The following is a 13,850-nucleotide window of genomic DNA, read 5'->3' on the forward strand; positions in this document are numbered from 1 at the left end:
CCTCCCACTGGGCTGCAGTGCTCCATCAGGCTTTCATTTAGTCCTCAGCGCTGAGCTAGCATTCTCTTCCTGCTTGAATGCCACGCCTCCAGCAAGAGATTGCAGTGATTGGATCACTAGCGCCGTGCCTCAGCTAATCAGAGGCGGCATGATGAACCAGCCCAGCGTGAGGGACCCGAACGCCACCTGGTAGGTAAGTATTAAGACGCCCTCTGACTCTTTTGGGGCCAAACTTAATATAAGACAATGTCTTATTTTCAGGGAAACATACTATTATCTAAGGGTTCGCTACCAGACTATCAGCTAGCAAGGCAGAACATGCATCTCAGTCTAAAGTTTTATTTCTTCACAGTAATATTTTAGTCAAAAGATGCTCTAACTTCTCTCCCATTGAGGGCTTGGGTGGGCCGGTAATTGTTCGCCATCTTCACTGCAGTTTCGCACTCCATAGTTGATAAAATGCTTCGAAATTTCTCCATCTGCAAGAATACGATAATAAATGAAAAATATACATTAAAATGCATGAATACAACACAGCCATAAGAGCAGTTACTACTAGTACCACTAGCAGTGACTCCTCCATAGGGACACATATTTGGTGTGTATATACACTACCGTTCAAAAGTTTGGGGTCACATTGAAATGTCCTTATTTTTGAAGGAAAAGCACTGTACTTTTCAATGAAGATAACTTTAAACTAGTCCTAACTTTAAACAAATGCACTCTATACATTGCTAATGTGGTAAATGACTATTCTAGCTGCAAATGTCTGGTTTTTTGTGCAATATCTACAAAGGTGTATAGAGGCCCATTTCCAGCAACTATCACTCCAGTGTTCTAATGGTACAATGTGTTTGCTCATTGGCTCAGAAGGCTAATTGATGATTAGAAAACCCTTGTGCAATCATGTTCACACATCTGAAAACAGTCTAGCTCGTTACAGAAGCTACAAAACTGACCTTCCTGTGAGCAGATTGAGTTTCTGGAGCATCACATTTGTGGGGTCAATTAAACGCTCAAAATGGCCAGAAAAAGAGAACTTTCATCTGAAACTCGACAGTCTATTCTTGTTCTTAGAAATGAAGGCTATTCCATGCGAGAAATTGCTAAGAAATTGAAGATTTCCTACAACGGTGTGTACTACTCCCTTCAGAGGACAGCACAAACAGGCTCTAACCAGAGTAGAAAAAGAAGTGGGAGGCCGCATTGCACAACTAAGCAAGAAGATAAGCACATTAGAGTCTCTAGTTTGAGAAACAGATGCCTCACAGGTACCCAACTGGCATCTTCATTAAATAGTACCCGCAAAACACCAGTGTCAACATCTACAGTGAAGAGGTGGCTGCGGGATTTTGGGCTTCAGGGCAGAGTGGCAAAGAAAAAGCCATATCTGAGACTGGCCAATAAAAGAAAAAGATTAAGATGGGCAAAAGAACACAGACATTGGACAGAGGAAGACTGGAAAAAAGTGTTGTGGACGGATGAATCCAAGTTTGAGGTGTTTGTATCACAAAGAAGAACGTTTGTGAGACGCAGAACAAATGAAAAGATGCTGGAAGAATGCCTGACGCCATCTGTTAAGCATGGTGGAGGTAATGTGATGGTCTGGGGTTGCTTTGGTGCTGGTAAGGTGGGAGATTTGTACAGGGTAAAAGGGATTCTGAATAAGGAAGGCTATCACTCCATTTTGCAACGCCATGCCATACCCAGTGGACAGCGCTTGATTGGAACCAATTTCATCCTACAACAGGACAATGACCCTAAACACACCTCTAAATTGTGCAAGAACTATTTACAGCAGAAGCAGGCAGCTGGTATTCTATCGGTAATGGAGTGGCCAGCGCAGTCACCAGATCTGAACCCCATTGAGCTGTTGTGGGAGCAGCTTGACCGTATGGTACGCCAGAAGTGCCCATCCAACCAATCCAACTTGTGGGAGATGCTTCTAGAAGCATGGGGTGCAATTTCACAAGCTTACCTCAACAAATTAACAGCTAGAATGTCAAAGGTGTGCAATGCTGTAATTGCTGCAAAAGGAGGATTCTTTGACGAAAGCAAAGTTTGATGTAAAAACAATGTTATTTCAAATACAAATCATTATTTCTAACCTTGTCAATGTCTTGACTCTATTTTCTATTCATTTCACAACGCATGGTGGTGAATAAGTGTGACTTTTCATGGAAAACACAAAATTGTTTGGGTGACCCCAAACTTTTGAACGGTAGTGTATATATAGATATATACATATATGGTTTTTAAAGAGTTAATAATATATACAGTGAGACTTTGCGGGGATGGATTTACCTGTTCTGAGCTGAGTGTGATCGGTTCTCTTAAGAGCAGCCAGGTCACACATTCCTCACATGGCGGGGTTGTGTAAGAGCCTTGGTATATCCAGTAATCCCGGGAAGTAGGGAACAGGACTGAAGGGTCAAAATCCGTAAAATGAGCTTTCTTTCCCTAAATGTCAGAAATGCAATAATTATGGTCAGGATGATAAATGAGGGTTTTACCAGGGAGTATTAAGGCAGCTATATTTAACCATATGGATTTCATTTAGCAACCTTGTAGAAGTAACACATTTTCTATGTCACCCAGTAATCCCAATGAAGCAAACATCCTATTGTTCTGCTTACTCTATAAATCATCCCAGTGTGACGTCGCTTCATTTGTACCACTTGTCACCGGCTGGGAAAGAGATTAATTACTGTGCTGCTGGAAACAATAGCACAAGTCCCACATGTGAAATAATTGTAAGAAATTGAATCAATGGGCAAAAACTACATAAAATCTGCTTGGAGGTGAAACTGCAAGAGGTACTTTATCCTGCTGAAATGTTGCAGGCACGTTTTGGGTGAAAACGGGGATTATCTAGAGGCACAACGCTCCTAACAGTTGCCACCTTATGTGGTACATAAGCAGAATAGTTACAGTCTCTACCAGAAGAACACAAGTGTAACTTTGTAAAGGGGCAAGTATCTCATTTGCAGTTAAAACAATCCCCCGGGCTTGAAGAAACAAAGATGGCCAAATCGCTTTTCTGACTACCTGATGCATAGTATCCATCATTAGGCGAAGACACTACGTGCAGCTCTGACTGGTCAATAGTACTCATGTGGACAGCACGGGTTAATCAAAAGAGATGTAATGTCTTAAGGCCCATTTAGACACAACAATTATCGCTCAAAATTCGTCCAAACGATGGCTTTTCAGCTATAATCGTTGCGTCTAAATCCTAACATTGTTTGCTTTTCTGCTGAATGATGGATTTCATGTGAGCATGAAATCCATTGTTCGTGATGGCAGAGACCACATGCTGAGTTCTCCACGGGCAGCATTGAAAACATTATTATTAGCCGGCAGCCTGCTGGTAGAACAAAGGAGCTCAATTTAAAGAACAGACCACCTGCTGTTCTGTAAATACATCTCCTGGAGGCTCATTAACATGCAAATGATGTTAATGGACATTAGTGCCAATTGGCAGCTATGCAAAATGATCGCTCAAAACTGTCACTGAAACTGTCTTTTGAGCGAATTTTGAGCGACCATCTTTGTGTGTAAATGGGGTTTTGGACTAATGATGCATGCAGATAGATGAACAGTGTCCATCAAATAGTCGGAGAAGCGGTTGGGCCATCTTTGTATCTCCAGGCCCGGAGGGTCGCTTTAACCCACCTTACAGCATGATCATGTCACTGCATCAATATGCTTCTACTCATGGCTGAGTGCTTATGATGCCACTCAGTGTAGTTGATGATTGGTCTCTAATAGAGATGAGCGAGCATACTCGCTAAGGGCAATTACTCGAGCGAGCATTGCCCTTAGCGAGTACCTGCCCGCTCAGAAGAAATGATTCGGGTGCCGGCGGGGGAGAGCGGGGAGCGGCTGGGGAGGAACGGAGGGGAGATCTCTCTCTCCCTTCCCCCCCCCCCCCCCCCCCCGCTCCCTCCCGCAACTCACCGCTCCCCCGCGCCGGAAGCCGAATCTTTTCTTCCGAGTGGGCAGGTACTCGCTGAGGGCAATGCTCACTCAAGTAATTGCCCTTAGAGAGTATGCTCGCTCATCTCTAGTCTCTAACCAGACAGAAAGAAGAGCAAATAAAGCTTGAAAATGTATTTTTTTTGTTGTCTGGACATGGACTGCTGTGCATGGCACCATCATAGCTGAAGCAATAATTGGCTCTAGGGTCACATGAATGATGCCTGGCACATGACCACTGCAACAGCTTATAGGAGGAGAGCAATTGCACTGGAATGATAGGACATTAAATAGGTGAATGGTGTTGAGCAAACTGAACCATTAGAACCCTGTTTGCGGTCAAACTTTGCTAAAAGCTTAGTTTGCTGAAAAAAGGAGCTTTAGGCAGTTTGCTCTAGCCGAACCAGCAGTTCATAAAACCTCAAACTATTATTAAATAGTGTCTAAGAGCCCTGAAACAACGATGGTTGTGGTGGCCCTTCAATGGATGACGTGCGGTGGTTATCTTGTCTTCTATCAAAAACAACATCTGCATGGAGATTTTGAAAGTCCATGGAGGTGTTTTCCTTCATGAGATTTGAAACTAGGGCTACAGCACTGCAAGGCAACAGGGCTAAACACTGAGCCACCATGCTTCATCTTTGGAGGAAGAGGAGGAGAAAAAGAAACACAAAGAGAACATATGAATACCATGCAGATGTTGACCATGGTTAGATTTGAACCCAGAATCTCAACACTGAAAGGCAACAGTCCTAATCACTGAGCCACATCAACTGATGGACCACCGCTGTTTCAGGTCTCTTAGACACTGTTTAATACTAGTTTTAGGGGTTTTTGATTCAAACAAATTCCGACTGAACCAACAATTTTACGAAATTTGGTGAACCACCGAACTGAACTTTTGAAAGGTTGCTCATCTCTATAGGGGAATGCTGAAGACTTTCCTTTTCTACTCCATTCCCTGCCATTAACCAGTTTTACAAAAGTCCTCTGAAACCGCTTTAATTGCCGTGTGTTGTCAAGCAGTTAAAAAGCATTGGTTCGAATATCATTCTCATGTCTCAGATATGCTAGAAATACTGAAGTTTGTATTAACAGTTCATACTTCAAATTGAAGTTCGTTTCATTACACACCTTCACCTTGATGCAGTCCAGTGCTTCTAAAACTGCTTTCAGCTGCGGCCTTGCTTTGCCAAGCTGTTAAAACATAAGTTAGAATCAGAGGCGTAACTTAAAGCTCCTGGGCCCCAATGCAAAACCTGGAACAGGGCCCCCAACTATAATGCTTTATTCATAGTACTGGGCTCCCTATATGGAGAAGGGAGGCCTTATGGGCCCCCTAAGTCTCCTGGGCCCGGGTGCAACCGCATCCCCTGCATCCTCTATAGTTATGCCCCTGGTTAGAATCAGAGGTATAATTTAAAGCTTCCAGGCCCCGCCATAAACTATCATATTTCAGAATTATTGGGGCTAGTACACAGAACACACATGGGCTCGATATCTATTTCTTGTACCTGTGCCTTGAAATGATCCAGCCAGCTTTAGAGCCTCCCATATTACCCTATGCCAATATCCAGTAACACCAATGATAGGTTCATCTTACTTTTAAAAACACAGATATTATAACCACTCCATCCGGATGAATCTTGGCTTCTGTAACATTGTCATACTTTGAGTTCCAATGAATGAATTGCATCTGAAAAACAAAACAATTGTATTTCAATTTTTTAAATGCCCTTGCCAATGAAGCGGCATAGACCTTACATTTCTTTTATCTTGATTTGATAAATGTAAACTACAACTATTGTCCCCAATAGCATAGTGTGTAAGGATGAAAAAAACACATGTCCTTCCAGTTCAGCCTATTGTCCTGCAATGTTGATCCAGAGGAAGGCAAAAAACCCCAATGAAATAGAAGCAAATTTTCCTTTTTTTTTATAGGAAAAAATTCCTTCCTGACTCCAATCTGGCAATCGGATTAACTCCGGGATCACTGACCCTTTTGAAGTAATCAGTGGCTATAACATGTAATATTGTTACACTCAAGACGTCCAGGCCCCTCTTGTACTCTTTTAGTGAGTTCGCCATCACCACATCCTCAGGCAAAGAGTTCCATAGTCTCACTACTCTTACAGTAAAGAACCCCCTTCTATGTTGTTTCTCATCATTTTTAATTTTTGGTCAGAAAAGCAAAACGTCATGAAAAAGTTTGCAATTGTGTGACGCCTTTAGGGCACCTTTAAAAAAAGAAAAAAAAAGTGCTATGTACTTCAAAAGTTAGCAGAAGCTAAATACTCTATGTGGGCCTTTCTGTATCTAGTGGCTTGGAGGTCTAAGAAGTCAGAGAAACAAATGAAAGAACAGTCAAAGGCAGTTATTCAACTAGTCTGGTAAGGTTTTGGTTCTGATGACCCCATTAATAGGGCTTTCCCATCACAAAAGTGGTGGCATATCGCTAAGATATGTTATTATTTTTGATCAAGGGGTGCCCAACTTCTGGGACAACCAGTGATCCTGAGGTTTAAATCCAAGCTGCTGTACCCAAGTGTAAAATCTGTACAAAGTCCCCCAACGTTAAAGGGGTTTTCCAGGATTACACTATTCATGACAGGTCCTCAGGATAGGTCATAAATAGTTAGTTGACAGGGGTCTGTCTGTACATGGTTATCTTTTCCTTCTGGAGAAGACTCTGGCTTATATCCCCAGTCATTGTTACAAGGCCTTTTGAAAGGTCAGACAGTGACTTGCAGAAATGCTGCCTTCTAATAGGTGGCGCTGTAGAGGCACTCTTCAATTTTCTTATTTACATACATTTCCCAGGAGCATGCATGGCTTTATAAGTCTCCTCACACCTACTAGGTGTTCTCCCTAAGGCCTCATGTCCACGGGGAAATTCAGGCCCGCTACGGATTCTACATGAAGAATCTGCAGCGGGTCCCTCCTGCCCCGCGGACATGAGCGCTGAAAATAGGAATTTAAAAGAATTTACTCATCCGGAGCGGGCGGGGAAAGCCTTCTCTTTCTCACGGCCGGATCTTCTTTTTCGGCCGGCGGATGAACTCGTCACGGCGGCGGCACGTCGCCAGCACGTCGCCGACGTGCCGCGCGCATGCGCCGGGCACATCCGCCGAGCCGAAGCAAGAAAGATCCGGCCGTGAGGAAGAGAAGACCTTCCCCGCCCGCTCTGGATGGGTAAATTCTTTTAAATTCCTATTTTAGGTCTCCCGCGGATCCGGACGGCTTCCATAGGCTTCAATAGAAGCCCGTGGGAGCCGTCCCCGCGGGAGACCCGCATGAAAATGGAGCATGGTTCAGATTTTTTAATGCTCCATTTTTTTTAAAATCCCTTTTATTGACCATCCGCGGGTATTAATCTACCCGCGGGTGGTCAATGCATCCCTATGGGGTGCGGATCCGCGGGCAGGAGAAGAGTCAAAATCTGCTGCGGATTTTAATTCTTCTTTTGCCCGTGGACATGAGCCCTAAGGAGAAACTATGCTCTGACCCACATCATGGGAAAATGCTTTTTGATCCTGTGTGTAGCTAGGCATACACTATTGATGGGATGCAATGTACTATATCTTGACAAATCATTTAGAGAAAGCATTAAACAATACACCCTTAAATAAGCAATATATGTTATATTCAGTACCTCTCCTGAATATCTCAGTCCGTCTATAACATGCTCAGACCCCTGGTCATCTGAAGAACCCCAATGAAACTGCAACTGGCGCAGTCTGTAGCTTCCAATGAGAGGCCCGTCTTTTAGCACTAAGGAAGACAAGATTACACTATCTTCATTCATGCAAAGGTCACAAAAAACATTTTTTATATAATTTGCTTTCCATTGCTTTTACAGTCATTGAGGCATATCTATTATTCTTTGTACATTACATTTCTGGCATACAAAAATAACAATTTTGGCACACACACCAAAATTATGATTTTTTTTTTTTTTCAAAAAGTCAGTCAGTCCTAGCTTTAGGAGTGTAAAATCCATCAGATTTCTTATAATATATTCCAATAACTGGTGTACATTATAGCTGGAACTTATGCTAGCTCAAAGCTGTCTCAGGTTTCAGTCTGGCGCAGAGGTGCTTCCAGACAGGACAAATCTATTAAAGGGGTTGTCCCGCGGCAGCAAGTGGGTCTATACACTTCTGTATGGCCATATTAATGCACTTTGTAATGTACATTGTGCATTAATTATGAGCCATACAGAAGTTATAAGAAGTTTTTCACTTACCTGCTCCGTTGCTAGCGTCCTCGTTTCCATGGAGCCGACTAATTTTCGGCGTCTAATGGCCAAATTAGCCGCGCTTGCGCAGTCCGGGTCTTCTTCTTTTCTCAATGGGGCCGCTCGTGCAGGATGCCGGCTCCGTGTAGCTCCGCCCCGTCACGTGCCGATTCCAGCCAATCAGGAGGCTGGAATTGGCAATGGACCGCACAGAAGCCCTGCGGTCCACCGAGGGAGAAGATCCCGGCGGCCATCTTCAACCGGTAAGTAAGAAGTCACCGGAGCGCGGGGATTCAGGTAAGCGCTGTGCGTTTTTTTTTTTTAAGTCCCTGCATCGAGGTTGTCTTGCGCCGAACGGGGGGGGGGGTTGAAAAAAAAAAAAACCTGTTTCGGCGCGGGACAACCCCTTTAAGGCCGAATGCACACGGGTGGGTCGGATTCTGCCCGCAGAATCCCGCACGAAATCAGACTCTGCCTGCAGCTGGCATCCGCGTGTACCTGCTGTTTCTTCTTTTCTCCTGTACTGTGGATGGTCTGCACGGCGAGCTGTCGGACATGCGCAGTACAAAAATGTTTTTAAAACCGCCTACCGATAACACAAAATCCACAACGGCTTCCATGCTGGAGTAGGACATGCTGTGATTTTCCAAGCCGAAAATCGTGATTGACTTTCGCTCATGGACATGGAAAAGCGATTTTGCACAGCATGTCTATGGGCAGTACTTGCTGCGGAATCCGGAGGCAGACGCCCGCTCCGGATTCCACAATGAAATTACGCCCGTGTGCATTGGGTCTAAGACATGATAATATATATATTTGTCTCGCTCACAAATATTGTCCCTTAATCTAATTGTCTCACTGAAGCAAACTCATAGTTTACTTAAAGGCAGCACTGGCCAATCAGATCAGCATGTAGTGTCTTAGGGCCCTTATACATGGAACGGTTGTCCCAGTGAAGATTGTTCTTGTACGTTTACACAGGCGCGATCATCGCTCAGTGACCGGAGGCGGAGTGGGTTGGAGATCGTTCCATCCCGCCTTCTCCATTCATTGCAAACTGGCAGTGGTTCATAGATGCAGAGGCGTAACTTGAGGCTCCGGGGCCCCAATGCAACCGCATCCCCTGCATCCTCTATAGTTACGCCAGTGCATAGATGAATGATTGCCTGTTTACCAGGCCGATGCTCATTCACTTTTTATGCCTGCACGTGCATTCGTGCATTTCAAAATAATGCACCAATGCTCCCAGCCTTTGAAATGGCTAATTAGTCTGAGTTCAAGATGTATCTCGTGCATCTCCTAGCATATTACATACAGATTTGCGCATCCCCATTGACTATGGGGACTTTTGGTGCACAAATGCACAGAAAAATAGAGCATGCTGCGGGGTTTTCTTGACGTGACTGAAATGCACAGAAAAATACATGCATGTAAACAAACCCATTGAAATCAATGTGTTCTATTCACAACGTATTTCGCGCCCAAATTTTGCATATACAAATACGCCCGTCTGAAACTGGCCTTCGACTACCAATGCACTGCCAATACACAGTGTGCAACAAGTAGTCAGAGAAGTGATGAAAACCCCAACCTTAGTCTGAAAAGGACCTTGTTGACTATTGGCACTTCTTCTTTTATAAAAAAATGAACTTTACTGAACAGCAACCGGGTGAATATTTCCACCCCATAGAAGGGCTCGGTACTTTAAATGTTACTTAAATTAATAATCTTGGACTTGTTTCAACTCGGACTGGCAAGGCACTTCTATTCTGCTTCTTATGACTATTCATCTCCATCTGTAGTGCAGCGTACTTTATTTCCAGGGGTCCGCGGCACGCACTATCCCTGTGGCCTCAATGCACCGTAGGTGCCAACGTACATCCAGTACAGAAAAGCCGCACAGCATGTGGTACATACCACTTCCCTCCTCATCATCTTACATGGCGTGTAGCGACAATGTCAAGTGCCATGCAGTCCCGTTTCACATAGCGCATTGTTCCTCTTCCTGATACTAATTAACCCCTTTGTAACAATACACTGTATTAGGCCGCTCTCACGTGACCAGGTTTGAATTGTGGAATCCATGAGCTTCACACCCACGAACGATCCATGGTATTCCGTATTCACTAAAAAAAATAGAACATTCACAGGGCCGCTCACATGAGCGGACAACGATTGCGATTTCCGCTCGTGGAAATAAAATCGCAGCATGTTCTGTGTTCATGCGGATTCTGCACAGACGGCTTCCATTGAAGTCAATGGAAGCTGTCCGAACCATGGCCCATCCACGTTGACGTTGCAGATAGGTTGCAGGTACCCGCGTCATCTCTTAGTGACGGTGTGGGAAAAAGAAAAATTAAAGAAAAAAAAATCTGTGCTGAACATGTCTGACAGCGTCTTGCCGTGGCCATTCGCAATACGAGAATTAAAGGAACGTGTGGTGGCCGGCCGGGAACAGGGCCAGGTTCCGCTGCACGGTCATCAGCTACTGATTCTGAGCGGCTGAATTGCTGACATTGTAAGGGAGGGGTCTGGACACCTGCCTTACAATTAGTGATATGCAACTGACAACAACACATCAGTATGTAACCGGAAGATCGCACTAACAATTATTTGGCCATATACAGTAAATAGAGCCAAACAAGCGTTATTTCACTCGCACTATTGTATCATTGATTGGCGCTTATTACCAGCAGAGAATCTGCCAGTGTACAGAGCAGGAGAAGCTGAGCGGACTGATAGTATTATGGGGAAAGATTCAGTATAACTTGTATTTTATTCATTTATATCTCTGCACATCCTGAGCTGAACAGTCCAATGGGCGGAGCTATCAGTGATTGACAGTCTTCCATTTACATATAGTCATAGCTGTCAATCACTGATAGCTCCGCCCACTGGGCCTCTAAACTCACAATAAGCAGGGATGTAAATTAATAAAATACAAGTTATACTAAATCTTTCCCCATAAATCTATATATCAGTCCGCTCGGCTCCTCCTGCATGTTGCCTGCAGTTTGGACTTCTTGTTCGAGCTGACAGATTTTCTTTAACGTTTCTCTTAGCTTGAGTCAACATTTTAATATGAGTGGTTCAAGATTACATAATCTCCCATGTTACTAAGTGTATACATGTAACGAATGCCGCTGATGGATGCCATCCGTATCACATAAGCTTCTATGTTAAACAAGAATCTTATGTTCAATAGGGCACATTTCTTACTGGAGTTGTGGCAGAATTCTGGCATACATTACAATTTTTTTTGGCACAGAGCCTTTTAGAGAGATTTACTATAGATTTGTGCCAAAAAGAACAGAAGTTATGCCTCTGACTTCACTTTTCAAACGTGTCTAGAAAAGGGGGCGTGGCTTGCTGCTTTGACAGAATGTAGAGACATTTATGACATGTGACTTATTAAAAAGTTGCAAAATATGTTGCAATCTCACTCCAGCAGTTGGGTGTTGTACAAAGTGACTCTACATCTCCAGACGTATTTAAAAGTGTATCATATATGTATACATATTTATCAACATTGGGTAAAACTGGCAGCAAAAAATCCCTAGATGAAAAATGCTCCCCAATGTATGTACTGTATGTTTGGGTTTTTTTTCTGGGTGGAACAAATGTATATCTACTGGCATGCCATCGACCAGACATGCCATCCATCGGCCATAAGAACCCAAGCTAAAGAAATGTATACATTTAACGTGTACGTTTTTATTGGATGGCATAAGAATATATTGATTTTGTCAGTAATTGGAGTCCTTAGCCGAATTTAATCAAAGTTATGGATGACTCATCTGTACAGTTATCCTGTCTTTTTGGTGATATAAACTATGTTTTGCAATGTATGCTCTTGCCTAATGTTTTAGACCATATTTGCTTTCTATCAAATCAATTGTCTAAATTTATCAATTGTTTGTACAACTTTTTGTAAAGTGTTGTAATTCTGGAACCCCAAGAATGAGTAATCCTCAAGGGTTAATGTGATTACTATATGTATATTATTGAAGGTATACAAAATACATATGTCTCCATACGAGCTCAGGTGTACCATACATGGAAGCATCATTTTATAGAATACAATGAAAATTACCCGATGAACCATCAAACATCACTTTGACTGTATTTCCATCATTGGCAATAGTCATAGAAGATGCTGAGCGGTAGGAAACAGTCCATGGTCGCAGACTGGCATCGTGCTTAATATATCGCGTATGCAGTTCAATAGGTGATTGGTTTTGCCCCTTGGCACATGGGAAATAATCTGCCCATGTGTCTGGACCTATAAGAGTGAAAAATCATATACGTTTTAGTGAGTAGATACCGTTTACTATTTTCATACCTACTTAGCCACGTGCAAAAAATAATCAAATAATGATATATAGTACTCACCGTAGACAGCACCGTATCCCCAGTCGTGTCTTCGTGACATCACTATATTGTGTGTCCTTTTTACAAGCACCGATCGGCTATTTGTACTTTCCCCTCCGTCCTTTATAGATTGCTATATCCCTCAGTTCTGAGGCTGGGTTGATTCTACCCCTCCCATATGTGTTGGGTGGACTTCGGGGAATGGAAATGTTATGTCGACTAACAAGCCCTTCTGCCCTGCAGGATGCCATTCGAGATATTATGATCCCACTTCATATTTAGAAAGAGCAGAAGATAAAAAGCTAATCTGATCACAAGGATGCATCACAAAGCCAAATGCATTCAGACACGGGCCATTAAATTTTGACAGTAACCAAATCAGCCGAGATGATGTGCGAAAATGTGTCACCCAAGCAGATGATATTGTTGGTGCTTAGCACATACATGATTAGAACATTTATAAGTTCGTCTCGCCATTCTACAACGTGTCATTGAGGTGAGTCTGCTACAAAAGAGACGAGCAGTTTCAGGTTTCAGGATTATATCAATCATAATTAAGTTATAACAACAATAACTGTTGAAATCTCAGAATGTGAGCAATGCAATTTGTAGAAATAATAGAAAAAATGGACATATAAGTCAGCGTGCCATTTTTTCCATTACTTCCTATTACGTAACCATATTCTCATCATATAAGGGATCTTTCACCTGTTCCTGAAAATTCCACCATGGATCAATTAACCTAAAAAATCCAGATGTCTTATAAGCTGAGTGATTTAGCTTTGGACTATTTTTGAGGCTTTTTCACCCTTTAAACCCCTTCTAAAGAATCTGGTCTTCACAGCAGGGAAACCTTCAGGTTGCTTCTCCAGGAGTAGTCTTAGTGACGTGACAACTAACCCAGGCAGGTCAATGCCACCAAAGCATAATACCAGAGGAGTAGGGAAGGACATCGTCAATATAACAGGCCAAGGTCTGGACAGGGGGAGTTCATGCACTATGATAAATAGAAGAAAGGGAAAGCCAGGCGGCAATCAGGCAAATTGTAGTCAGGAAAAAGGCCAAGTGTTATGTCCGTGCAACACCAGGGCACCAAGCCTCAGCACGGACACAAGACAGCGTTCACACAAACACCATAAGCACACAAAATGCACACTGAACACCAAGGTATGACTGCGTACTAGTCTCACAGGCAGACATAACATATTCCTGTAGTAACGGGACAACCACCATGTGAAAACCTGCCTGCAAGCAGGGGGATCGT

At 43.2% G+C, this 13,850-nt stretch overlaps 1 protein-coding gene across 1 annotated transcript; it reads right to left on the reverse strand.

The window, feature by feature from the left end:
• Window positions 1-308: 308 nt before the first annotated feature.
• On the reverse strand, window positions 309-12,647 carry LOC136578846 (carbonic anhydrase 3-like). The gene is made up of 7 exons (XM_066579028.1): window positions 12,608-12,647; window positions 12,309-12,497; window positions 7,631-7,749; window positions 5,582-5,674; window positions 5,113-5,175; window positions 2,305-2,460; window positions 309-479 (listed from the first exon to the last, which is right to left on the reverse strand). Exons 1-7 carry the CDS (start codon window positions 12,645-12,647, stop codon window positions 360-362), a joined length of 780 nt encoding a protein of 259 aa, XP_066435125.1. The 3' UTR covers window positions 309-359.
• Window positions 12,648-13,850: the final 1,203 nt, after the last annotated feature.

This window comes from Eleutherodactylus coqui, chromosome 9, assembly GCF_035609145.1.
Source record: "Eleutherodactylus coqui strain aEleCoq1 chromosome 9, aEleCoq1.hap1, whole genome shotgun sequence".
NCBI classification, from domain to species: Eukaryota; Metazoa; Chordata; class Amphibia; order Anura; family Eleutherodactylidae; genus Eleutherodactylus; species Eleutherodactylus coqui.

Excerpts from the sequence above, each read along its gene's own strand:
- LOC136578846 (XM_066579028.1), bottom strand. The coding sequence starts at position 12,647 with ATGTCACGAAGACACGACTGGGGATACGGTGCTGTCTACG. Across the intron at positions 12,498-12,607 it reads GGGATACGGTGCTGTCTACG|GTCCAGACACATGGGCAGAT; the intron begins GTGAGTACTATA and ends TCACTCTTATAG. Across the intron at positions 7,750-12,308 it reads GATGTTTGATGGTTCATCGG|TGCTAAAAGACGGGCCTCTC; the intron begins GTAATTTTCATT and ends TGTCTTCCTTAG.